The following is a 24,121-nucleotide window of genomic DNA, read 5'->3' as shown; positions in this document are numbered from 1 at the left end:
TGCTGTAAAGTTTTTCTTAGGTGCCGGTATGTGCCAGTTGGTAAAGGTAAAGGTGAAGGGACCCCTGATCAGAGCAGTGTGTGGAAACGCCATTTACCTTCCTGCCGGAGTGGTACCTATTTATCTACTTGCACTTTGACGTGCTTTCAAACTGCTACGTTGGCAGGAGCAGGGACCGAGCAACGGGAGCTTGCCCCGTCGCGGGGATTTGAACCGCCAACCTTCTGATCAGCAAGCCCTAGGCTCTGTGGTTTAGACCACAGCGCCACCCGCATCCCAATGTGCCACTTTGTATGTTCCCTCAATAATGACTTATTGAACCATTTGTGAATAAAGCAGAAAAACCGCAATTCCTATGTCCATGTGGGTTTTTTTTTAATTAAGCAAGATACAATAATATGCTATCAAACTATAATGGTTTTATTAATTTTGGGAAACACTGCTCTAGATTGTGGACTTCATTAGTTACCTCCACATCTTGAACCCTGTGAGGAAAATTTCTGTAAAGAAAACCCTGTGAAGCAAATACAAAGGAGAAAGAAAGTACAAAGATTATCAGTATACATAGTTATTGAGCTAATCGTTTGCACTATTTATTTCATTTTTAAACTTTTATTTCCAAAAAGAAAGTTTAATAAAGAAATCATATGTGCACAGTCTCACACTATGGAAGACATAAGTTCCCTTTGAAACTATGTAAGGTGGAGGCTGCACAAATTGCGGTACTGCTCCTCTGGAAAAATCCAAGGCTGCCTTTAAATATTGCGTGTTTGTGTATGGATGCAGGCATAAGTTTGCATGCACACAATGCCCTCACATATTCTACTGTATAGTTTGAAACATCTTCACACAGTAGTTGCCCATACAACTGAAATGGATGCCAACTGGATTAAATTTATACAATGGGATCGAAAAACAACCTTTTGGATCTTATTTCACAGAGGATTTCCTTGCCTTGCAGCAGAGGAATCTTATAGTGTAGTTTCTGTGATGGAAAGAATGGTAGCTTGCTTCCTCTGCTCCCCTTACTGAATTTTAAGCTATATTTTCAGCTTGGCATAGAAGACAAAACTGTTTGTTTTCCTTTACAGGAGCTCTTGACTTTGAACACATTGAAGAGCAAGCAGAAGGGATATTTGGAGGCAGGAAAGTAAACTATTGCGATTTGCATTTGTCTGTTCTGAACTGTATGTGAAACTGCTTCTGGACAGTTGCAGGTCACAGTTCTTCAGAGGAGCAAGTCACTTGCACTAATCATTCATGTACCCATTTGCGCATACACTAATTGTTACTTTAATTACCATGAATGAGTTAAAAGAATTATCCATGTATGTTTCCTAAGGTACTTACTAAATGAGAGGGCAGACCAGGGACGTAAACTGTATTCTTGCAGCTATGGTTTCATGACCCCATTGTCTGTCCCCCCCACACAGCGGGTGGGGGTGTCTGTTTGTGGGGTGTGTGGGTGTTAAGAATACCATACAGGATAACGGGGGTGTGATACAGTATAGCAGCTGCTTGTGCAACAAGACATCTCCTTCCTCTCCTCCCTGCTTCAGCTCCCAGTGCAACCCCAGAATCTGCCCAGGAGCATTGGGGGGGGAGGGAACCCCCTGGAACAGATGTAGGGGGCATGTAGGGGCTGGAGGGGAAAGAATAAAACTGGATGTCCTGTTGTACAACAGATTTTGGTGGTGCAAGCAAGCAGTCATTGCTAAATGTCACCCAGAATATTTAATGGGATAGATAAAAGGTAAAGGGACCCCTGACCATTAGGTTCAGTCGTGACCGACTCTGGGGTTGCGGCGCTCATCTCACTTTAAAGGCTGAGGGAGCCGGCGTTTGTCCACAGACAGCTTCTAGGTCATGTGGCCAGCATGACTAAGCTGCTTCTGGCGAACCAGAGCAGCGCACGGAAATGCCGTTTACCTTCCTGCTTGAGCGGTACCTATTTATCTACTTGCACTTTGACGTGCTTTCGAACCGCTAGGTTGGCAGGAGCTGGGACCAAGCAATGGGAGCTCACCCCGTTGCGGGGATTCGAACCGCTGACCTTCTGATCGGCAAGTCCTAGGCTCTGTGGTTTAACCCACAGCACCACCCGCGTCCCTAATGGGATAGATATGTACTCCTAAAATGAAGAAGAATGTAAATCAAAGAAATACACTTTTAACTGATGGGAGGAAGAGAGTTTGCCAATGACTGGGTAGCACTGCCAGGTCGGACAGGCTTGCTAGTGTTTGCCGAAATGCAGGACATAATTTAAAAGGCCATTAGGGGGAAAATAACTTTTTAAAAAATAATGTTTTCAGAATGGCAAAAGGGGAAAAGACTTTGCAGAATCCAAGGTGTTAGCTGTGGAGGGAAACCTGGAGAAAGAGTGACTATGATGAGGGCTGCTCTTTAAAAAAAGTGTCTATATCAAGGATGTTGCTGGACTACAACTCCCATCATCCCTGATCACTGGCCATGCTTGTTGGGGTTCATAAGAGTTGGGAGTCCAGAAACATCTGAAAAGCCACAAATCTCCCACCTTGGTCTAGATTAGTTAGAGAAAGGTAAATACTTTTTTAGGGTGTTGCTAAGTTTCAAGAGAATAAACGAGGAGGTGAAGCGCTCACAGTGCTGAGATTGTGGTGGTGAGTTGGTGAGATTGCTGCATTACAGGGAGTTGGACTAAATCAGTGGTTCCCAACCTTTTTTGGGCCATGCCCCACCTAAGCATCTCTAAAATCCTGATCCCCTCCCCCCAGTGACATATAATTTTTATTATTCAAAAAATGAACTATTCATATGGAGGAAGCCTAAAAGGCCATTAACTTGGTCAAAACAAGCTATCAAATTGCCCCCCTGTGGGGCGTGTGCCCCACGTTGGGAACCATGGGACTAGATGATCATCTGGGTCCCATCCAACTCCACAGATTTATGATTCTAATATGAAAAAGGGTGCCCTTCTTCCATTGCCACTGGTAGCTTACATTGTACAGTGATACCTCAGCTTTCGAATGTAATCCGTTCCGGAAGACTGTTTGAGTTCTGAAACGTTCGAAAACCGAAAACTCAATACCCGACAGCTAGCCCTCAGGATCTTGCACTCAGCAGAAGCTGCGTAGCTTGTTTGACTTCTGAGGCGTGTTCGTCAATGGAGACGTTAGAAAACCAAGGTACCACTGTATTTGAATTTGAATTTGTGGTGGTTTCTGGTTCCTTTCCCAACATCAGATAGACTAACACAGTTATGGAAGCTGCCTGGAAGTTCTTAAGTGGAACCATTTCCTCCCCATCCCCCCCCACCCCAATTTTACTCTATATATTTTTATTATTTTCAGTGAAGAGAATACACCGCTAGATTTGGATGATCATGGTGGCAGAACTTTCCTTAGAGTATTGCTCCATTTAACAATGCATGACTACCCTCCTCTCGTGTCTGGAGCCCTTCAGCTACTCTTTAGGCACTTTAGTCAGAGGCAAGAAGTCCTTCAGGCCTTTAAACAGGTAATTGTAGTGTTCTATACCGTCTACACTCTCACTCTAAATTTGTGTGATGATGCAAGGGTGTTATGCAACTAATGGATTGCAATTCATGTAAGGTCCAACTGCTTGTCACCAGCCAAGATGTGGACAACTACAAGCAGATAAAACAAGATTTGGATCAGTTGAGATCAATTGTGGAAAAATCCGAACTCTGGGTGTACAAAGGCCAGGGACCTGATGAAACGATGGATGTAACGACAGGAGAGAATGAACATAAGAAAAAGGAGGTAAGAATAGCTTTTGTCTTTGTTGCACTGCCAGCGTAACATAGTGGTCAAGAGCAGGAGAGTTCAAATTTCAACTCAGCCAGAAGCTATATACAGTAATGGTGGCTTTGGAGCAAATTGCTTTCTTGCAGTCTTCATTTTGTGTGCTGTCTTTTGCTCCCGAACAATGTCGTTGCCTAACTCTCATGGCTTTTGTGAAGGTTGACTGGGTTGATTAAGATGAATAACATTTCATTGCTGTACACAACCTTAAAAGTATTATATTTTAAACATAAGCTCTAAAAGACTTTAGCAAAGTTATGCTAGAATCATAGTTTTATCATTTTGATTTTCCTCTCTTCTCCTCCCACCCCTCTCTCCGTCTTCTTACACCTTTGTTGTTGTTGCTGCTGTTTTCTGTTTCCACAGTTTATGTTTATCCCCCCTGCTCCCAGCTAGTTGTATAGTGGTTCATGTTTGTGCAATATATTATTAAAGCTACATTTACATATTTATTCATTTTTAATTCATGGGAATCCTGAAGACTTCCTCTAAGAGGTTTCTTGGTCTGTTTCCCAGCTTCTTTTAACCCTAAAATCTGATTGTCTCCTTTTTTGTTCCATTCATCATGTTATATATGCCTCCTCTAACCTCCGTCCCCTGTCCCCTGTCCCTATGCCTCAACCACCTCTTCCATAGCTATTCACATTAAACTAAAATTTAGAATAAAAGACCAATAACGCAGTGTACATATGTATAATATCTCCTCACTGTTTACTTGCAAACAGTACCACTAATCATAATGTGTCTTTAATGTAACTAGTATTTTTTAAAAATGCTGCAGATATATTATTGTGCTGCTATAACATTTATCCATTTAAAGAATTGGGGGGGCGGGTGGATATATATGCCTTAGGTAAATAGCACGAGTGTGTGACTTGATAATTTGTGAAGACTCACTATAGAAATACCTGTTAGCATTTCACTCCTCCATAGCTGGATGTGTGATTGTTACATCACATGTCAGTGTTTACTTTCTAGGCTTGGAAAGTGTGAGAACGGAAGTCAGTCTTATCTCTCTTCCATTGTGCTGTACTTTTGTACTTCCTTTCTCTCTCTCTCTCTTGGAGAAGAAGTGAGAGGACGCCATAGTTACTTTGTCCTGTATATATTGCTTAATAAATCACTTAGAGTGCTACACTCACACTCCACAATCGTTTCTGCTATACTCTGCTGAGTGAGCATGCACATGTCTTTTGATATGTGTCGCTGGTGTGCACCGGAACTGATTTTTGAATGTCCCGGGCTACGCTTCATCAGGAAGACGCCCGGAGAGGTCTGTCTTATTCCGGGGGCTGCATGTGCCCCCCAGGCGTGTTCCGACAACACCGCTGTTAAGTTTATGTTAAAACTGAATATTGGTGAAGAGAGAAAGGTTGGTAAAAGTTTTAAAACTTCTGGAAAGTTTTTGGTGCAAAATAGCTGCTAAAATTTGTACTAATGATCACCAGAATTGGGGGTGGGGAGGAGGGGAATGTAATAAATTAATAAATCTTGCTTGTCCCCTAGGAAGGCCACAGCAAATCACGGAAACCCGAAAGCACTAGTAGCTATAATTACAGGGTGGTCAAAGAGGTAAGACTCATCCTTTCCCAGCTGCCCATTACTTTTGCCTTCTTCTTCTTTTCTATGAGTTGAGGAATGCTAAGAATATATACCATGCACTTTTTCCTGTCTGAATATGGAATATTCCTTGCCTCCTAGAAGATAATAGGCCGCTGCACACAAAGAGCTCTGTGCGTATACTGGAGCCTTTGTATGCCAAATGAGTTGTTTGATCACAGCACCTGGGTGTATAGTATGTATAATAACTTGGTTTAACTAAATCATTAAAATCTCATAGTGCTATGGACTAGACTAATAAAGTACGGACAGTTAATGTACGTGTTAATGATTTATATAATGCATGCACTAAAATGTACTAAAAAGTGCGAGCTTTAAAATAATCTACACTGGTTTTTAGAAGGAAAGTAAGAAAAACCTTATGCAACATTGTTGTATAATTTCCATGGACAGTCTTTCAGTCTTAACATTAATTCTAGGGTTATATTCAGGGTTGTGTGTGAATGAAAGAAAAGCTACATGAGGTATAAATTAGGCAAAGAATCAACTTTGTCCACAGCATTCTGCATCTTTTGGTCCTTTTGGAAAGGGCAAGGAAGTTGTGTGATGCAAAGAAGGCCTGACCCGTATACACTGGAAATAATACTTACTGACATGAGAGTTTTGTCTGGCGTTGTCTAAACCAGCCTCCCCCCCCCCACCCTACAAGTGTTTTGGATTGAATCTCCCATTAACTCCAGTCATCATGGCCAACAGGAGTTGTAGTCTGAAACATCTGGACGGCACCAGAAGACCTGTCATTGTAGCACTAAAAGGCTGACACTCATTTTCCTTGGTAAAGGAAAGCCAAGATACCTTAGCCAGTGCCAGTTTCCTGTACATGCATGGTGCAATACATGTCATCCAAATGTAATTGCTGTGTCAGTTGCATGCAACATGGTGTACGCGTTTTTGTCTTTATCTCCTTAATTTCACTCTGCTAGTTTAATGTTATTCTGTGATCTGTTGAAAGCGAGCTTTTCCTCCAGACTGTCTGGGGGGGGGGGAACCATTAGTATGTCATCTGGCTCTAAAAGAAATGTGTTTCTGCAGATTTTGCTTCGACTTAGCAAGCTTTGTGTACAAGAAAGCATCTTGGTCAGGAAAAGCCGGAAGCAGCAACAGAGGTTGCTCCGAAACATGGGAGCTCACACTGTGGTCCTGGAGCTCTTACAGATCCCGTATGAGAAAGTGAGGTTTGCATGCATCAGTTACTTTACAATCCATCAACAAACCACTAAAGTGTCTTTAGATCTTCCTAAAAGTTGTCTCTTACAAGTTGCATTGAACATCAAAGAGCAGTTGCTAAATATTCATGTCTTAAGGAATAATTCATTTGTTTGGGGGTTATTGAAGCAGTTTCATACATTAATTATTGCAAGGACGAACAAAATAGGAACTAAGGTTTATATAGTCTTTCCTGGCTGTCTCAAGGAGGCATTGGGCATAACATTACAAAGGTGCCCCCAAGGTTTCTGAGTTTTTCTTGTACAAATTCTTCATAAGTCAGCTGAGGACTTTCCAAGCCTCCTTTTTACTGTGGAAAGACAAATTGAAGCTGTATAGTTCACACAGTGGTCATTATTCCAAGTCACAGCAACAAGTTGGTTTACCTGCTTTAAATGTCCTTATAAAAGGGCAATATGCTATATCTGCTTCCAGAATGGTCAGTCAGATGAAGATAATGGAGGCACATGTTGCTGTAGTTCAGAATGGGGGGCGGGGAGCATATGTATTCCATTTTTAGTCTTGAAGTCCTCTCGTCCACACAAGGGACGCGGGTGGCGCTGTGGGTTAAAGCCTCAGCGCCTAGGACTTGCCGATCGAAAGGTCGGCGGTTCGAATCCCCGTGGCGGGGTGCGCTCCCGCTGCTCGGTCCTAGCGCCTGCCAACCTAGCAGTTCGAAAGCACCCCCAGGTGCAAGTAGATAAATAGGGACCGCTTACTAGCGGGAAGGTAAACAGCGTTCCGTGTGCTGTGCTGGCTCGCCAGATGCAGCTTGTCACGCTGGCCACGTGACCCGGAAGTGTCTGCGGACAGCGCTGGCTCCCGGCCTATAGAGTGAGATGGGCGCACAACCCTAGAGTCTGGCAAGACTGGCCCGTACGGGCAGGGGTACCTTTACCTTTACCTTTAGTCCACACAAAGAAAAGTATTGTGCTGGAGAAACTGAGAAGGAAGGAGATTTGTGCCTCCTTAGGCAAGGAGTCTGGACTCATAAATTTTTCTTGGGGGGGGGGTAAAGCAGGGGAAGCAAACATAGCAGCCCTACAAGTATTTTAGTTAAGAAGCAGAAAAATAAAAATAATGCAACTAGTTCTGGCTGATATTTCAAGGCATGTTGTTATAGATCATAATCCTAATCTGACACACTGCTTGAGATGTAAAGGTAAAGGACCCCTGACAGTTAAGTCCAGTTGTGAATGACTCTGGGGTTGTGACGCTCATCTCGCTTTACTGACCGAGGGAGCTGATGTTTGTCCGCAGACAGTTTTTCCAGGTCGTGTGGCCAGCATGACCAAGCTGCTTCTGGCGAAACCTGAGCAGCGCATGGAAACGCCATTTACCTTCCCACCAGAGCAGAACCTATTTATCTACTTGCACTTTGACGTGCTTTCGAACTGCTAGGTGGGGAGGAGCTGGGACTGAGCAACGGGAGCTCACCCCTTCGCGGGGATTCAAACTGCCGACCTTCTGATCGGCAAGCCCTAGGCTCTGTGGTTTAGACCACAGCGCCATCCACGTCCCCATTTAAACATTACAGAGCCTTTAAAAACTTAATCTCTCGCTCTCTCCCCCCCCCCCCACCCCAATTTATCCCAGTTTGCAGCATGCTTTAAAAAGGGAATGGGAATACTGGTATTTTGAAATTAGAACTGAGCAGACAGGTCAGTTTGCTTAAGCACCTCGTAAATCAATTTAACTTTAATTTATTCTGGAGCACTTGTGCCTTGTTATTCCAGGCTGAAGATACAAGGATGCAGGAGATCATGAAGCTCGCCCATGCATTCCTGCAGAACTTCTGTGCTGGCAACCAACAGAACCAAGCACTGCTCCACAAGCATATAAATCTGTTTCTCAACCCTGGGGTAAGAAGTTAACTGAAAAATATAGAAGAGAATACAAACCTTTTCCTGATTGGGGGCTGTAACCAGAGTTACTTGAGAGTGGAAATCCGCTTTTGGAAAGTAGCTTCCCACACCACACCCCCTGCCCTGCTTACTGCCACCCCCTGTGTTCTCCAAACGCTCTCCTGGGGGCTGCTTCTAGTTTTCCAAGCTGCTTTGTTTAATTTCTTACAAGCCCATCACCACTGCTATGGCATTTCGGCACTTTACAGCTTTTTCATGAGTTTTCCAGGACTACCATTCATTAGACAGAGTGGGAGAGTCATCTCAGGCAGGGTCTTTAACCCCTAAACTATTTCTGCTGAACTCAGGTGCATGGAGGACAGTGTCCTTTCCCCAGTGTTGTAGTGAGATAGTGCTTCTGTATGTGGAGGGGTGGGGGAGGAAATACGTAATAAGTTGGAAGGAATGAGATGTATTGCGTTGTGTACACTAGGCCTGCACAACTTATGCTCCTTATGCACTACAACTTACAGTGCATCCTGCCTTTTTCTTCTTCTTTCTACTGGTTTGTTGGAACTGCAAAAAAACAGGGAAAGTTGTAGTGTACCTGGAAGGCCACAATACATTGCTGCTAAGTTGCTAATGGCATGGTGTAGGCCTATTGTGGGGGTTTTCTAAGGAAAAAGAGAGTTCAAGCAGTTCAGGGACAGAGGAAAATATCCTCTAAATACTTCTGTGTCAATATGTTCAGAATGCCTGATCTCTGAATCTTCTCTGACCAAACTCGCCTTCCATCAGCTTGCTTTCAGAAGTTTGTCTGTTAGCACTAAATCTACTGTTCTGCTCTAATATGCATTCCCTAAAAGCTTCCAAAGTGTTGTGGTGTCGACTTTGTCAGGATTCACATTTTTCTCTACTACTGTCCCTTTTAATAGATCCTGGAGGCTGTAACGATGCAACATATCTTCATGAATAACTTCCAGCTTTGCAGCGAGATTAATGAGCGGGTGGTTCAGCACTTTGTGCACTGTATTGAAACTCATGGACGGAATGTCCAGTACATTAAGTTCCTGCAGACAATTGTTAAGGCCGAAGGAAAGTTCATTAAGAAGTGCCAGGATATGGTCATGGCTGAGGTAAGAAGGCTGTGTATACATATTTGTGAGCATAAAATCAGCCTGAGGAAAATCCATGCAAAGAGAAACTAGTTGGTGGACAGGCACTGCTGCCTAGGTGTCAGCATTATGAAACTTCAGATTAATTGCAATGGGTTGTCTCCAACAAAGTTGGAATTGAATTATTTGTTTTCTGGCGTTGCACGGAAGCCGTTACTACATAGGTGGGGAAGGATGTATTTATTGCTACCTCAGGAAATATCTGAGCAGTGTACAGTAATATGTATGCAATAACACATGAAGCACAGGTTGTTGTTTTTTTTTAAAAAAACGACAAAATGGTTAGCTAATCAGGAATATTTTATTAGGAAGTCTCTCCTTAAAGAAATCTGTGTGTCATCATCACCAATGTCCGGCAGCAAAATGAAAGACTTTTTGATTTAACCCATCATTTCATTATATTAACTAGCTGGTTCTTTTTTGTTTACCCTCAATCTGGTTATGGACTGCTGCTTCCGCAATTTTACTTTTGTTAAAATTGCGTACATTTTAGTTGTGTATGTTTTGAAAGTTTGTAGCTTGCACCAGTCTGGTGCTTTAGTGGTGGCTTATAAATTTAGGAAATAAATAAATAAGCGATCAAAACAAACATCGTAAAGTGCTTTGTACACTGATAGAGTTGTAGAAATCATTAATCTTCAGAGAGAGATAACATGCATGTTGGTGCATATGAAAACTTACATTACTTTAATTTTCTCTGTTTTTTATGTTTAATGGGACCATAATGCTATTCTTTTGCCAGCTTGTCAACGCAGGGGAAGATGTCCTTGTTTTCTACAATGACAGGGCCTCTTTTCAGACACTAGTGCAGATGATGAGATCAGAACGGGACAGGATGGATGAAAACAGTGCTCTAATGTATCATATCCATTTAGTTGAGCTGTTGGCTGTTTGCACTGAGGGCAAAAATGTCTACACAGAAATCAAGTGCAATTCTCTCCTCCCTTTGGATGACATTGTTAGGGTGGTGACCCATGAGGACTGCATACCTGAGGTGAGGTTCTGTCCATTGTCCTTTCTTCCCCTTCCTCTCTCATTCATAAGTCTCATCCAAATAACACTCTGGTCACTTTTATCTATCACTCAAATTTAAGGACCTGCTGCTCCCTGACAAGTTTTCTAAGAGGGGCTTATGTAAGTCTGCAGAAGGATTCCAAGTTAGCTCTTAAGTATAGAACTTTATAATAAATTCAAAACCTACCTATAAAACAATCGTTTTGCCACATTAACCTCACTGTGGTTGTCAGTATCCCTATAATACTGGGGGGAAACTACAGAAGCAGGGTTAAATCCTGTTCACTGCAGATTATTCTTGTTATCAGCAGAACAATTAACCTGATTATTAGAGATAATTAGATGGCAAGCCATTACTAAGGTTTTCTTATCACCTGTGTTTTCCTTTCTGCAGGTTAAGATTGCCTATATAAATTTCCTAAATCATTGCTATGTAGACACAGAAGTTGAAATGAAAGAGATTTATACAAGCAATCATATGTGGAAGCTCTTTGAGAATTTCCTCGTTGACATCTGTAGGGTAAGTGTTTTCAATATTTGGAAATATTAAAAAAGCTGAGTGACACAAAGCACCCATAACTGACTGCTAATCACATTATATAGTTAACACTCATGAAAGTAATATCCTTAGTTGCCTTAGTTTCATACATTTTCATTCATCCATGGCTATAGGATTCAATGATAATGATGATGCATGGTCACAGCTAATTATATGTACAGAGCACATCTGCGCATGCCTTGAAGGTTTTTCACACAGTCAAGGTTCCTAGCACTTTAGTCCTTCTCACTCTTGGGTTGCTTCTAACTATAACAAAATAAAGTATGGCAAATTGAAATTAGGTAGGTGGGGGGGGAATTCTTTGTATTCTTGACTCGTCTCTTCGTTAGAATTTGTGGGAACTTCTGCCTTAGTTCATGTTGCTGCAGTGTTGTACAAATGATGCCTACAACAAAATGTTGCAGAGTTAATTCTCCCTCCTAAAATGTTTGGCTCTTCAGTTGGCCACTCCCTTTAAGTAGAGAGCATTCTATTCTCTCCCACCCTCACAATCCAATTTCACTTTCTATTCCATGACCACAGAACACGCTCTGTCCTCAACGGGCTGTTTTCTTTTGCTGCCTCAGGTTCCCGCTCTTCTTTTTGCAAACCTTGAAGTTCCCTTGAGAATTGAGATATCTCACATTTGTCAGTAGCACAATTTTTACCACAGCCCTGGTATCACTCTTTATTGTCAGGAGTTTGCTGTCAGGAGTAATGTATCACTTGAGTTTATGTCTAGTACAGTCTATGGTATTTCAGAAAGTGCATATCGCAATGATATTAGCTTGCATTTGTCGGGGAATTATCATTATTGTATAGGGTTTTGTTTTTGTTTTTATTCTGTTTTGTTTTAATGTGAATTGTTTTCCAGACTTGCAACAACACCAGTGACAGGAAGCATGCAGATTCTGTATTAGAGAAGTATGTGACTGAAATAGTGATGAGTATAGTTACCACTTTCTTCAGTTCCCCATTCTCAGATCAAAGCACAACTCTGCAGGTAAGAAACCAAGGGGAATCATTTACACACACACACACACACAAACATATTTTGTTCTACTATTTACTATTTGCTCCACCTGTGAAGCAGAACAGCATTTGTGCATCAGACTAGAACACCAACTTGAGTTTCAAAACGGTGGTGTCTTCTGATAGTGTTTCTCTGTGGTTAACTTTAAGGCAGTGAACCTTACAAAAGCAGTGAGTCCATTGCTTCGGTCTTTTCTCGTTTCCCTAAAAGTGTGGGGGTGTGGGAGCTTCCTGCGTGTCTCTAGTACTCATTTAGTAGTGCTGGAGTATGGGAAAGTCCCTGAAAAACAGGAACAATTTGACACATTTCCCCTCCATGCAGACTTTGTGCATGTTTCCTGTGATTGCCCCAGTCCCCATGGCTGAGACATGTACTGCTGCCTATCAAGTTGAGCATTCTGTTTCCTATAGTGGGCAACCATATGCTTGTGGGAAACCGACAACCAGCCCAGGGAGGCATTAGCCTTCTCATACTGCTGTTCCCAGCAACTGGTATTCAGAGGCATGCTGAGGTAGAATATTAGCCATAGTTACTAGTAGCCCTTGATAACCCTCCGTGAACTTGTCTCGTCCACTTTTTAAGTTGGATGGCTATCACCACATCCTGTAGCAGAAAATTCTGCCTGTTCCAAATCTCCCACTATTCACTTTGGAACCTCCAGATGGTTAAGTGGTCTATAAGTAGGAAAAATGTAATTTAGCTTCATTGGATGAGCCCAGTTCTAGTACAGTGGTACCTTGGGTTACAGACGCTTCAGGTTACAGACTCCACTAACCCAGAAATAGTACCTCAGGTTAATAACTTTGCTTCAGGATGAGAACAGAATTCGCATGGTGGCAGCGGGAGGCCCCATTAGCTAAAGTGGTACCTCAGGTTAAGAACAGTTTCAGGTTAAGAAAGGACCTCCAGAACAAATTAAGTTCTTAACCCGAGGTACCACTGTATTAATGAAAGAGGGGGTGTGGAGGACTTCTCTCTATCCATTTTCTCAACACCTTGCTCCTGGTAAACTGAGAAGCTCCATACATTGTAATATTTGGTGTGAATTTCTCTAGGCCCTTAATCACTTTGATTGTCCTTTTCTACACCTGTCCCAGCATTATAAAAAAAAGATTAGGGCCAACATAAAGTGAACATTCATGGAACGTTTATGTTGACCCGTGCCTCCTAGTCCTGAACAATGTCCTCCTAGGGTGAGGTGGCGCAGATTGATGCAGAAAAATTCAATATCATATTTTATGTAACAAAAAATGTGTCAAATAATATATTTTTTGCTTTCTGCATGGCATAACTAATCAATATTATAATAGCAATCAAAAGAACCATTATAGTTAGAAGATAACAAGAATATAATGACTTGAGTAAAAAATGGGGTTTGTATCATTCTGCCCCACCAGCGGGGCACTTTGATACATTGGATGGGGCACTTTGATACAAAGCGTAAATTTTATGAGAATGCTAACTATTTACAAAAATTTAATGAAAAAACAGTTTTTATTGTGAGAGATCATAATCAGCCTTACAATTTGTTACTTAAAATCTAAATAATGTATCAAAACCAACAGTGTTTCACACATATCATAGACTTTGTGGTTTTCTTAAAAAACATCAAAACTTGTATTAATCTTTCCTCAAACACTTCTCCATTTAAAAAAAAAGTTGAAAAAACTTTAAAAAGTATAAGAACTCACATTAGATCATAAAAAAATAGTAATTTAAACAAAATTCTTATAAGAAATAAGGTAATTACTTAATGTTTAGCTTCTATTGCACATTATATCCACTGAAGTCAATAGAAAAAGTACAAAGAGATGATGTTCGAGATGTGCCCCTTTGAGAAATTTAGTTTTGGCAACTGCAAAACAACATCTGTGAAATCAACGCTTGCCTTATCTTCTACAATGGGGAAGAGAAACATACAAGTTCTTGGTTTTTTCCTGAGATACAACATTTGAAAATCGGTCATACTATATTTAGAAATGACTTTGGCCTCGTAGTAAACAACAGTTTTCTTTCTTTTCAAATTTAATGAGTAGGAAATCTCCAACATTTATATTTTCAGGATTGGGAACATCAAAATTTATATCCTCATCTTTTGGAAAACAGAATAACTAGTTTAGAGATTTCATGCAAACTTGTATATTGGGGCACTACTGTACACTAGCGGGGCACTTTTATACGTATCAGTGTGCCCCGTGTCTTAGTGTATCAAAGTGCCCCAATGGGCATTTTTTTAAAAACTAACACTTATTAATAAAACCACTGAACTTATTTAACAACCACGTGTAATCCTGATTACTGAGTGGAATAATTTACCTTTGGTATTTTTAAATCTTAACTAAATGATGTAAAACGGCGTTGGAACACTTTTACATTTCACGTACTTTTCTAGTTGGCTGCACTAAAAACACACCTACTCTCATCAAACGCCAACAGCTAACTGGCGGGCAGCGTGGTTGCAACTGTTGCACTCGCACATGTATAGACACATTTTAGTGATGTCACGACACGGATAACGTTTCTCGAAATTGAAAAGTTGCTGGTGTATCAATGTGCCCTGTGCATCAATGCGCCCCGCCTCACCCTGCAGATAATCCCTCAAGACTAATGCACAGGGGGTGGCAGAAAGCCTCATTCTTCCCCTGTCTTCCTTTGTACCATTTCTTGCACGACTGACTTTTTCCTCCTTCCAGAGAGCTGTGTGGCAGCCTTGACAGCTGCTCATCGGCTCCTGTCACAATAGCAGCGAATGGCTGAATTCAGTGACACTTTAATAGTAGAGGGAACTTTCTGAGTATCTGTCATTAGTCCTCTAAATAGTTTTTCATATGGTGCCTTGTGGGTGGTTTACTATTCTCTACACACCCACCCACCCACCAAAGGCTTCAGTTCTCACATTTTGCAGTGGCTATTGGAAACTCATTCAAAAACCTGGCTAGGTTTATGTTTGGATTTCATTGCATTCTGGGGATTTGAGCAATACTGGCAGATTAGCAATTGGGATGCATCTGCTGGGTATATGCTGATATGCAGCTGCCATAGACACTGTTGTGGATCACTTTGTGCATTGGATGTAGAACCATTTCTATCTAAACCAGAGAGAATTGTGAGAGATATTGCATTTGGAGAGGTTAAATGGAATCAATTTGTCCATGCAACTGTTTTGGGATTCTGCCTGTCAATGGATCCCATAGAAATACAGGGACTTTTTCCACAGTAACGCCAGGAAAATCATTACTGTCCCCATGTTGAAATAGAGAGGAAGATGTGATGTCTTGAAAGTCTATCAACGAGTGCTTGAGCTTAACCTGAAATAACATGGATGGCTGTATTTAAATTGACTTCTCTCTAATGTAACTGACAGTTTTAGTTCCTGTGGGTAATGACTGCTTTTATTTCCTGCCCATGCTCTTTCAAAATACGTTTCCCCCTTCTTTTCTCTAATGCTTTTTACATACTCTCTCCATATAACAGCAATCAGTCTTTGCCAAACTAAAAGAGGTACTTTTTGGAAGCTCCTGATCTGCTTTAGTTTCTGTGTTAGTGTCACTAACTTCCATTAGCTAGTTGAGATGCTTAAGATGTAGATAATAGGTATAATAGATATTACTATTTATTAATTGGTTTTTTTCTACTATTGGTAGGCTTGTCTACACATCCCTGGAAAATCTTCCTTTTGGGGTTGTTAGTCCTTGCTAAAATACAGAGCTTGAACAAAATTACTACTCCTGCTCTACAACACAGTAATTGTATTACTGGTTTAGGAAATGTCAGTCATGGGTGAGATTTGGCACAACAGAGTTCTGATAATCTCGGGGTATCCAGCCTATCCATAGTGGAAAAATATTACAATATATTCCTGTATCTCTTTGTTCCACACCAGTTGGTTATGTTGCTTTCAACCCTGAAGCTAGGAATGTAGATTTTAGAGACATTTAAAATATATAACATATTTTTCTGTGTATAAGACTATATTTTTTCCTGAATTTTTGAAGTTTAAAGTAAGGGGTCATCTTATACACGGATAGTGCATAGTGCATTTTCTTAATTTTGAAAAATCTCTTAATTTTGGAAAAATATGGTAAGTTGTGTTCCAGAACGATCAAAATAAAAATAATTAAGGAACACTTTTGAATTGTGCAATAGAGCTTTAATATTTTCTTCATCCTTCCTTAAGTTTTAATAACATTATAGAGCCACCTGCTGGTCAGTTGTAAATTTAATTACTTTTTTTCTCCGTAAATTCTTAAAGAAAAATGTTTTTTCTATCTTTTCCTTTATCAAATTAGCATGTGCTGAGCATATCCTAGTTAAACTTGATCATCAAAATCAGTCACAATCTTTTTACTGTTTTACAATGCATATGTAGCTCAGAAGCTCAATTTGGTTTTGCTTTCAAAGTGTCTTTGGACTCCTGAACAAACCCACTAGTTTGCTTAACAAACTTAGTTCTCCAAATATAAGAAGAAGCTTTCAGAACTGTTCCCCTGCCTCAGACTTATGCTTGTGTGTGTGCTTGTTTCAGACTCGCCAGCCTGTATTTGTGCAGCTCTTGCAAGGTGTGTTCAGAGTGTATCACTGCAACTGGCTCATGCCTAGCCAAAAAGCATCAGTGGAAAGCTGTATCAGAGTACTTTCAGATGTAGGTAAGAAAACTGTGTGCATGCATTTAAACATAATCTATGCAACATCTGTTACTTTATATTACATCAGTGCTTATCAGAACATCTGTTGAGTGGCAGCAGAAGCGCTCCAAGGTCCGTCTTCTCCCCTTCCCTCCACTATTTTTATAGTGGTTCAAGTGATACCTTTTATTGAGACAATTTGTACTGATGAGCCTAGGAGCCTTTTAAGATTTACAGGCCAAGTTCTGGGCAATCTCAAATTTTACTGCCCTTAGCAATAATAGCAAGTCCAATAAAATACATAATTTGAACTGTTGTTGGTTACAAAGACAGAGATCAGGCACACAACACACATGAGATATTCAATTTCTAGTTGATTTTTGAGATGTCGCTGGCTTTAGTCCCAAGGCATGTGGGACAATAAGCAGATCTGGAGTACCATCACTTAATAAAGTGGTCCTGAAGTTGCCTGGCAAGCTCTTGTCAGTTTGAAAGAACAAACAGACTTTCTTACTAAACAGATAAATGAGGGATGAAATAACCATGCCCTACTTCGAATAATCTCTATATTTAGATGACACTATGCCATTCTAAACCTTCTACAAATTTTTATGCATACAAGCCATGACTTTTTATTAGGCTGTTTTTGTTTTTGTTTTAACCTTATCACTCAGCTATCCAGGCTGACTTGTCTCTCTTGGTTACTGGTGGATGTTCTTCATAGACCAAAACAGCCCTTCCATGTAATTGCTGCTGTATGCAAAATATACATATGTTCTAGGTACATACAAAATATTTTTCTTTGCCCTTGCTAATACTAAGCATGGCTTCTCATGCGCTGATTAATGTATATCAGTGATGTATATATTGGTGCAATTGATTGGATTTGTCAGCAGATTCAAATCATGTCTATTTCTATTGATCTCTCTCTCTCTCTCTCTCTCTCTATATATATATAATGACAGCTGAATTCACAAATACTTGCTCAGGAATTCATTGGCTTAAATTAGCTTCATGCTGGTGTGTAAACTTTGTTGAGTAAATAACTATTTGCTGGTTCCTGAAACTGGTTTGAGGCCACATCCATAATTGGTAAAAGCTGAATTTCATTGTGTGCTATGGATACCTGACCTGACACAGAAAGATTAGGTCAGGGGTCAACAAACTTTTTCAGCAGGGGGCCGGTCCACTGTCTCCCAGACCTTGTGGGGGGCCGGACTATATTTTGAAAAAAAATATATGAACGAATTACTATGCCCCACAAAATGAGATGCATTTTAAATAAAAGCACACATTCTACTCATGTAAAAACACCAGAGAGGCCCCACAAATAACCCAGAGATGCATTTTAAATAAAAGGATATATTCTACTCATGTAAAAACATGCTGATTTCTGGACCGCCCGCAGGCCAGATTTAGAAGGCGATTGGGCCGGATCTGGCCCCCAGGCCTTCGTTTGCCTACCCGTGGATAAGGTTCTGAAATCCAAAATTGAGAAGATGTGGAAGGAGACCTCCTCTGCTCTTCCCACAATTTTGTAAAAGTGTATATATCTGGCTGATGTTTGCATTTTTGGTTTTGGCAAAAATATTAACATTCTCCAACTTGCTATATATGTGGTACTTGGGGTGCTTTGCCATCAGTGCAGATATGTGCTGTTCATTCTGCATACTGAAAACTGCTTCACATCCTTAGCCTATGGTTGTTCCTACCACAAGGTACTGCCAAGGGGCCATGCTTTTCTGTAGAACTGAACTGTGTTTAATATATAATTGTGCATATATTCTTTTTAACTTTAACATGACTCATGTAGAAGAATGAGATGGTTATAAAGCATTCTTAAGAAATTAAGTAGAATAAAGGAACTTTAATAGCTAGAACAGTTCATTACCATGGTAATGCACAAATATGCTTGTGGACATTTACGTGCATAATACAGTTTTAACACACTGTTCTGTTTCAGTTGATGTGTGTACTAATTGTATGGGTCTGACCAACATAGAATAGAGCAGAGCTATTACTTCCCATGTGTCCATTAAAATAGCCTGAAATTCTAGATGCATCACAGCACTGGCTTGCGTTCAACTTGCGATCAAGATACCTAGACCTGGTCTCTCCCCAGTTCTTGCACCCATTGCTATTATTTTGTACTTAAGATGCAGGAGTTTTCATTATCTCTGCTAAATTCCAATTCCAGTTCCAGCTGTTAAGATCATTTTGAATCATGATTCTGTCATCTTTGATGTTGGCTTCCCCTCCCAGCTTTGGGTCATAGGGAAATTTGATAAGCCACCCCCTATACATCCTTGCCCAAGTCATTAAAATGTTGAACAGAACGTTCAGGGTACTGTAGTGGAGAGAACAGGTCAGAAAATCCAATTACACATGGAGCCTTTCATCTGCACAATTTTTGATCCAACCCATGCAACTATTTCATAGTGTGCTACAACAATGTGTGTGTGATTACACAGAGTGTAAAAACAGTATTTGTTTGTTCTACTCACAACAATTCTCCACCTCCCTCCCCTGAGGTGTACAAAATTCCTTGTTGGAACTTGCCATAATACATCTAGATTTTGTCTGATCAATATGAATAAGCACCTTATGAGAAGAAAAATGTTCTGAAATGCACATTCTGTAACATACTGTTGGATCACGGAGACACTTTCATTTGTCTGTTTCAGCAAAGAGCAGAGCAATTGCCATCCCGGTTGACCTGGACAGCCAAGTAAACAACCTCTTCCTGAAATCTCATAACATAGTACAAAAAACAGCAATGAACTGGAGGATGACAGCAAGGAACGCTGCTCGGAGAGATTCGGTGATGGCTGCTTCTAGGGATTACCGCAACATCATTGAGAGATTGCAGGTGGGTACATAGCACAGTGTTCTAAAAGGATCTTTCTGAACTGGGTAAATGGGTAATAAAATGGCAAAAAAGTGATGCACACTGGGACAGAAAAAAATTCCAAATTTCAAAAAATGTTCTATTGGGGTCTGGACTGGCAGTGACTGCCCAGGAATGAGCCCTTGGGATTCTGATAGATAGCTTGATGAAGCTGCAAGAAGGTGAAATGCAGCGTTAGGGGTGATTGGGAAATGGATTGAAAATAAAACTTAAAACTTTTTATAGAAACATATACTGAGACCACACTTTGCATAATGTGTACAGTTTTGTTGCATCACGTCCAACAGGCTATTCTAGTGCTAGAAAAGTTTCGGAAAAGGGCAAAAATGCAGGAATCTCAACTAAAGCATCAAAGACTAATAATAATAATAATAATAATAATAATAATAATAATAATAATAATAATAATAATTTATTTATACCCTGCCCATCTGGCTGGGTTTCCCCAGTCACTCTGGGCGGCTTCCAACAAAATATTAAAATACAGTAGTCCGTCAAACATTAAAAGCTTCTCTAAACAGGGTTGCCTTCAGATGTCTTCTAAAAGATATCCATCCAACCTCTGCTTAAAATCCTCCCATGAATGTAAAGACGATTAGACGAATTCATAATACTAGAGGATAAGGCTGGTAATTGCTACTGGTCACAATGGCTATGTTCAGTTCTCCCCTGTTGGAGGCAGTACACTTCTATGTATCTGTTGCTGGGAATCAAAAGCAGGAAAAGTGCTGTTGCATTCAGGTCCTGCTTGTGGACATCCCATAGACATAGTTGGCCACTGTGAGAACGGGACACTTGACTTGATGAGCCATTGGCCTGATCCAGCCAGCACTCTTCTCATATTTATTTTTTAAAGAGTTAGGTTGTATTTACACGGATATGGGAAATGGCATTAGTTGCTTGTGCAAGAGATATTCAAGACAGCATGTCTTGCTTCTGTAAGCCACACATACTTTCATTTACAGAGATGTGTCTTGCACAAGGAGCATTGTATTCAATGTAATTCAGACCTGCATAGATAACACATTTAGAAAGCTGTGTGAAGTCCCTCCTCCCACACCACAGTCTAGAAGACACAGACCATTAAATTGGTGGGAATTGTAGCAGTGGGGATGAGGAATATTCAGGGTACCAATCAGCCATGCCTTCTTCCAGGTAATCCATTACATTCCCCACCCCAACAGACACTCTGAGTTTCATGGCCAATGAGCATGTTCATTCATGACCTCTGAAAAGTTCATTTTTTATTTCTTTTTCTAAATCTTTTTAAATATATGTACTTCCTAAAACATTTGGGTTTTCCCCCCAAGCCTGCTTATAGCTTCCTCTTCTGCATAGGTGGTGCTATTTGGGCTAAATAAGGATTGCCACTCAAAACTATGAGTTTCGTATTAGTATATAGGAAAAATAATTCCTTGAAACAAATGCTTTTGTTAGATTAAAGCTCTGCAAGCTCTGCAAGCTTGCAATATGTTGAAAAGACCTAGCATTCCCAATGACAAGTTCTTCTACTAGTAAGCATCAGACTTACTCCCGTTAGATCTTAGCTCCGTTACATCTTATAAATATATAATCCATTTCATGTGTCTAATCCTTCATATACATTTTGTTCCAGACCTGGTGTGTTGAGAGGGTTCAGCGCTTTCTTTCGTTGTTGTTCAATTTTTTGCAGTGTTTATCTGGATGGTACAAGGTCACATGTCATTTCTTTCCACTGTTCTCAAACTAACCTACGAACCACAGCCATAAATAACTCACAGGGTGCACCCCAGGCTTCCGGCATTAAGTTCCCCTCTGGAGTTGTTTCTCTTCACACAGTTAACAGCAAGGTCTTTTCTCAAATTCAGCCTCTCTTCCACATCTATTCGGCTGCAGGACATTCTATTTCCCCCCCCTACTGCAGTCCTCTGACAACACCCCCATCCAGAAGTGGTCATAGTTAAAGTCCATTCAGCCTCGATTGAGGGAGGAGGGCATAGCAAAACCTCATTAAATTCCATATTGAGCATAAATTAAAAGGCTCCCCCCTCTTTTTCAAAGTGTCAAACAGAGTAACAAAGCAACGACTACACACGTCTCTTTCATTGTGCAGTGGAGGACAAGAAAAAGAAGGACCATTTGGAAACCATAAAGTGCAAAGCACCTTCCTTTCCCAGCTGTTGCAAGGATTCTCAAGCTTCAGAAAAACAGTCAAATACCTTCAGAGAGCCAAGCCCAGTCCTTTCGGCAGCTGATTGATTGCAGCCTATTAGCATATGTCTCTTCAGGAGCACCTCTTGGTTAATGCCAATTGTCCAGATTAAGGAGGAACTAAAGCGCTACCTTGGTTCTCAGTCTTAATCTGTTCTGGAAGTCCGTTCCAAAACCAAGGTGCGTTTTCCCGTAGAAAGTAATGCAGAATGGATTAATCTGTTCCAGGCTTTTAAAAACAACCCCTTAAACAGCAATTTAACATGAATTTTACTATCTAACGAGACCATTGATCCATAAAACGAAAGCAATAAACAATGTACTGCAGTCACACAATCAGTAGCTGAACCGGGTTCCACACAGTCACAAAAACAAAACAAAAAAAGAGCCACAAAAACAAAAATGCAAAATAAATAGCAAAAACAGACAGACCTCAGCGTAACACTCAAATCAGAAGCGTAACGCTCAAAATGGAGCATATTTGGCTTCCGAAAAATGTTCACAAACCAGAACACTTACTTCCGGGTTTTTCAGTGTTTGGATTCCAAGTTGTTTGAGTACAAGGCGTTTGAGAACCGAGGTACCACTGTATTCACAAATCATGCCAGTAACAGAGGCTCGTCCATGGTAGGGACACACTCCTAGGTCGCTCCTGTTCTGCCTTTCAAGTTGGCAGACACAGGATTACGCGGCACTGCAGGACACAGTGAACTCCCCAGACCCCACTGAGAAGCATCGGAGGATTTATACCACATTTTCTCCCTTTCCCCTATCTGAACTTCTTCATAGACCGCAGAGGGCTGCAAAGAACATGCACCATTGACTCATGGGCGTAGCCAGAAACCCCTTTAAAAAATATTTTAGTCCCTACGAATTTCCCAATGTTAATTTTAAACTGTTATATATCTGCACTTCAGGATATAGTGTCTGCTCTGGAAGATCGCTTGCGCCCGCTTGTCCAGGCTGAGTTGTCTGTATTGGTGGACGTCCTTCATAGACCAGAGCTGCTCTTCCCAGAGAATACAGATGCAAGAAGGAAATGCGAAAGTGGAGGTTTCATCTGCAAGTGAGTGGTGGAGTTGTGTTTACTTAATTCTCTTCCAGTAAATCCTGGTTCTTTTTCCTTTTAGGATGTTGCACCGTATTCTAATCTCAGCTTGTTATCATTTATCTTTGGCGAGATATTTGCAGATTTGCACATGGATCAGGCTGTCAGTAAAAGGTTCTGGATACAGGCAACATCTTTATGATTGAGGAAAACTATACTATACTGCAGGTTCTGTAACAGGAACACTGATCAATGGGGCCCCCCAAAACATGAAGTGCAGCTTCAACAACCTGGATGCAGAGTTATAGTTCACCATATTTCCTGCCATGTGGGCGGTATCAGGACCAGTAGGACAGTTCCATTTTCTCAAGTTCCCAGGATTTCAATGACAAAACTAGACGTGTGACTGCCCTCAAAAACAGCCTTCCCTCCATAATGACTTGTAAGAAAAAAAATGTGTAATGTCATATTAGCGCAGTTCACACATAACTCTTTAAGTGTTAACCATAACTTGGCATGAACAAACAAATATGAAGGCTTCCAGAGATATGATCCTGGCTGATTTGCTCCTCCCTGGTCGTTCTACTCCTGTGGTGCACTGAGCTAAGCTGCAGTTTGCCATAGTGTGTCATCTGAACCCAGTCTCGTGGTTTAGCTCTCTCAAAACAAACCATGAGCTGTAACCATGTTTCTTTATCCCTGTGGTTTGCTGTTCATGGTTTGTCTGTGGTAGCTACACCACAAGTCCAGGATGGGACAACAGGTCAAGCAATCCTACAGCTTAGCGCAACACAGCAGTAGGATGATTAGGGATGAGCAAGGTGACTATGATATTCTCCTTGGGAACCAATACGTTTGATCGGTCATGCTAAGCCATGATGAATGAGGTCATTGTCATGTTTGGGGTTTTCTCATTCTCAGAAGTGTGGGGATGCCATGTCTTTTCTATTTGCTAAACTTTATGTGGGATTTGGTGGGGCTGCTGTTTTTGGTAGAAGCCATGCATCTCTTGTAACAGTTCAGCCCTAAGTGCCCAGAAGCTTGCCTTTCTTTAGGTTGTAGTTGTGTTCCTTTGTTCAGTCCTTCAGGACAATTCACAATGAAAGAGTCTGATAAC

The 24,121-nt window shown here is 40.9% G+C and overlaps 1 protein-coding gene across 8 annotated transcripts in view; it reads left to right on the top strand.

The window, feature by feature from the left end:
- Window positions 1-24,121, top strand: part of ITPR1 (inositol 1,4,5-trisphosphate receptor type 1) — a 213,411-nt gene that overhangs the window by 96,062 nt on the left and 93,228 nt on the right. For 7 of the 8 annotated variants that reach the window (XM_053378132.1, XM_053378129.1, XM_053378130.1 and 4 more), the window contains 13 exons: window positions 1,092-1,146; window positions 3,330-3,495; window positions 3,591-3,761; window positions 5,310-5,375; window positions 6,456-6,593; window positions 8,366-8,491; window positions 9,409-9,609; window positions 10,391-10,642; window positions 11,057-11,182; window positions 12,075-12,203; window positions 16,759-16,879; window positions 19,543-19,727; window positions 22,874-23,022. In XM_053378132.1, coding sequence (XP_053234107.1) covers window positions 1,092-1,146; window positions 3,330-3,495; window positions 3,591-3,761; window positions 5,310-5,375; window positions 6,456-6,593; window positions 8,366-8,491; window positions 9,409-9,609; window positions 10,391-10,642; window positions 11,057-11,182; window positions 12,075-12,203; window positions 16,759-16,879; window positions 19,543-19,727; window positions 22,874-23,022 — 1,885 coding nt within the window. The remainder of the gene's footprint in view (window positions 1-1,091; window positions 1,147-3,329; window positions 3,496-3,590; window positions 3,762-5,309; window positions 5,376-6,455; window positions 6,594-8,365; window positions 8,492-9,408; window positions 9,610-10,390; window positions 10,643-11,056; window positions 11,183-12,074; window positions 12,204-16,758; window positions 16,880-19,542; window positions 19,728-22,873; window positions 23,023-24,121) is intronic. The other variant, XM_053378134.1, reaches the window with a different exon arrangement.

The sequence above is a fragment of the Podarcis raffonei genome, chromosome 2 (genome assembly GCF_027172205.1).
Source record: "Podarcis raffonei isolate rPodRaf1 chromosome 2, rPodRaf1.pri, whole genome shotgun sequence".
NCBI lineage: Eukaryota > Metazoa > Chordata > Lepidosauria > Squamata > Lacertidae > Podarcis > Podarcis raffonei.
This window is presented reverse-complemented; position numbering and strand designations above follow the sequence as displayed.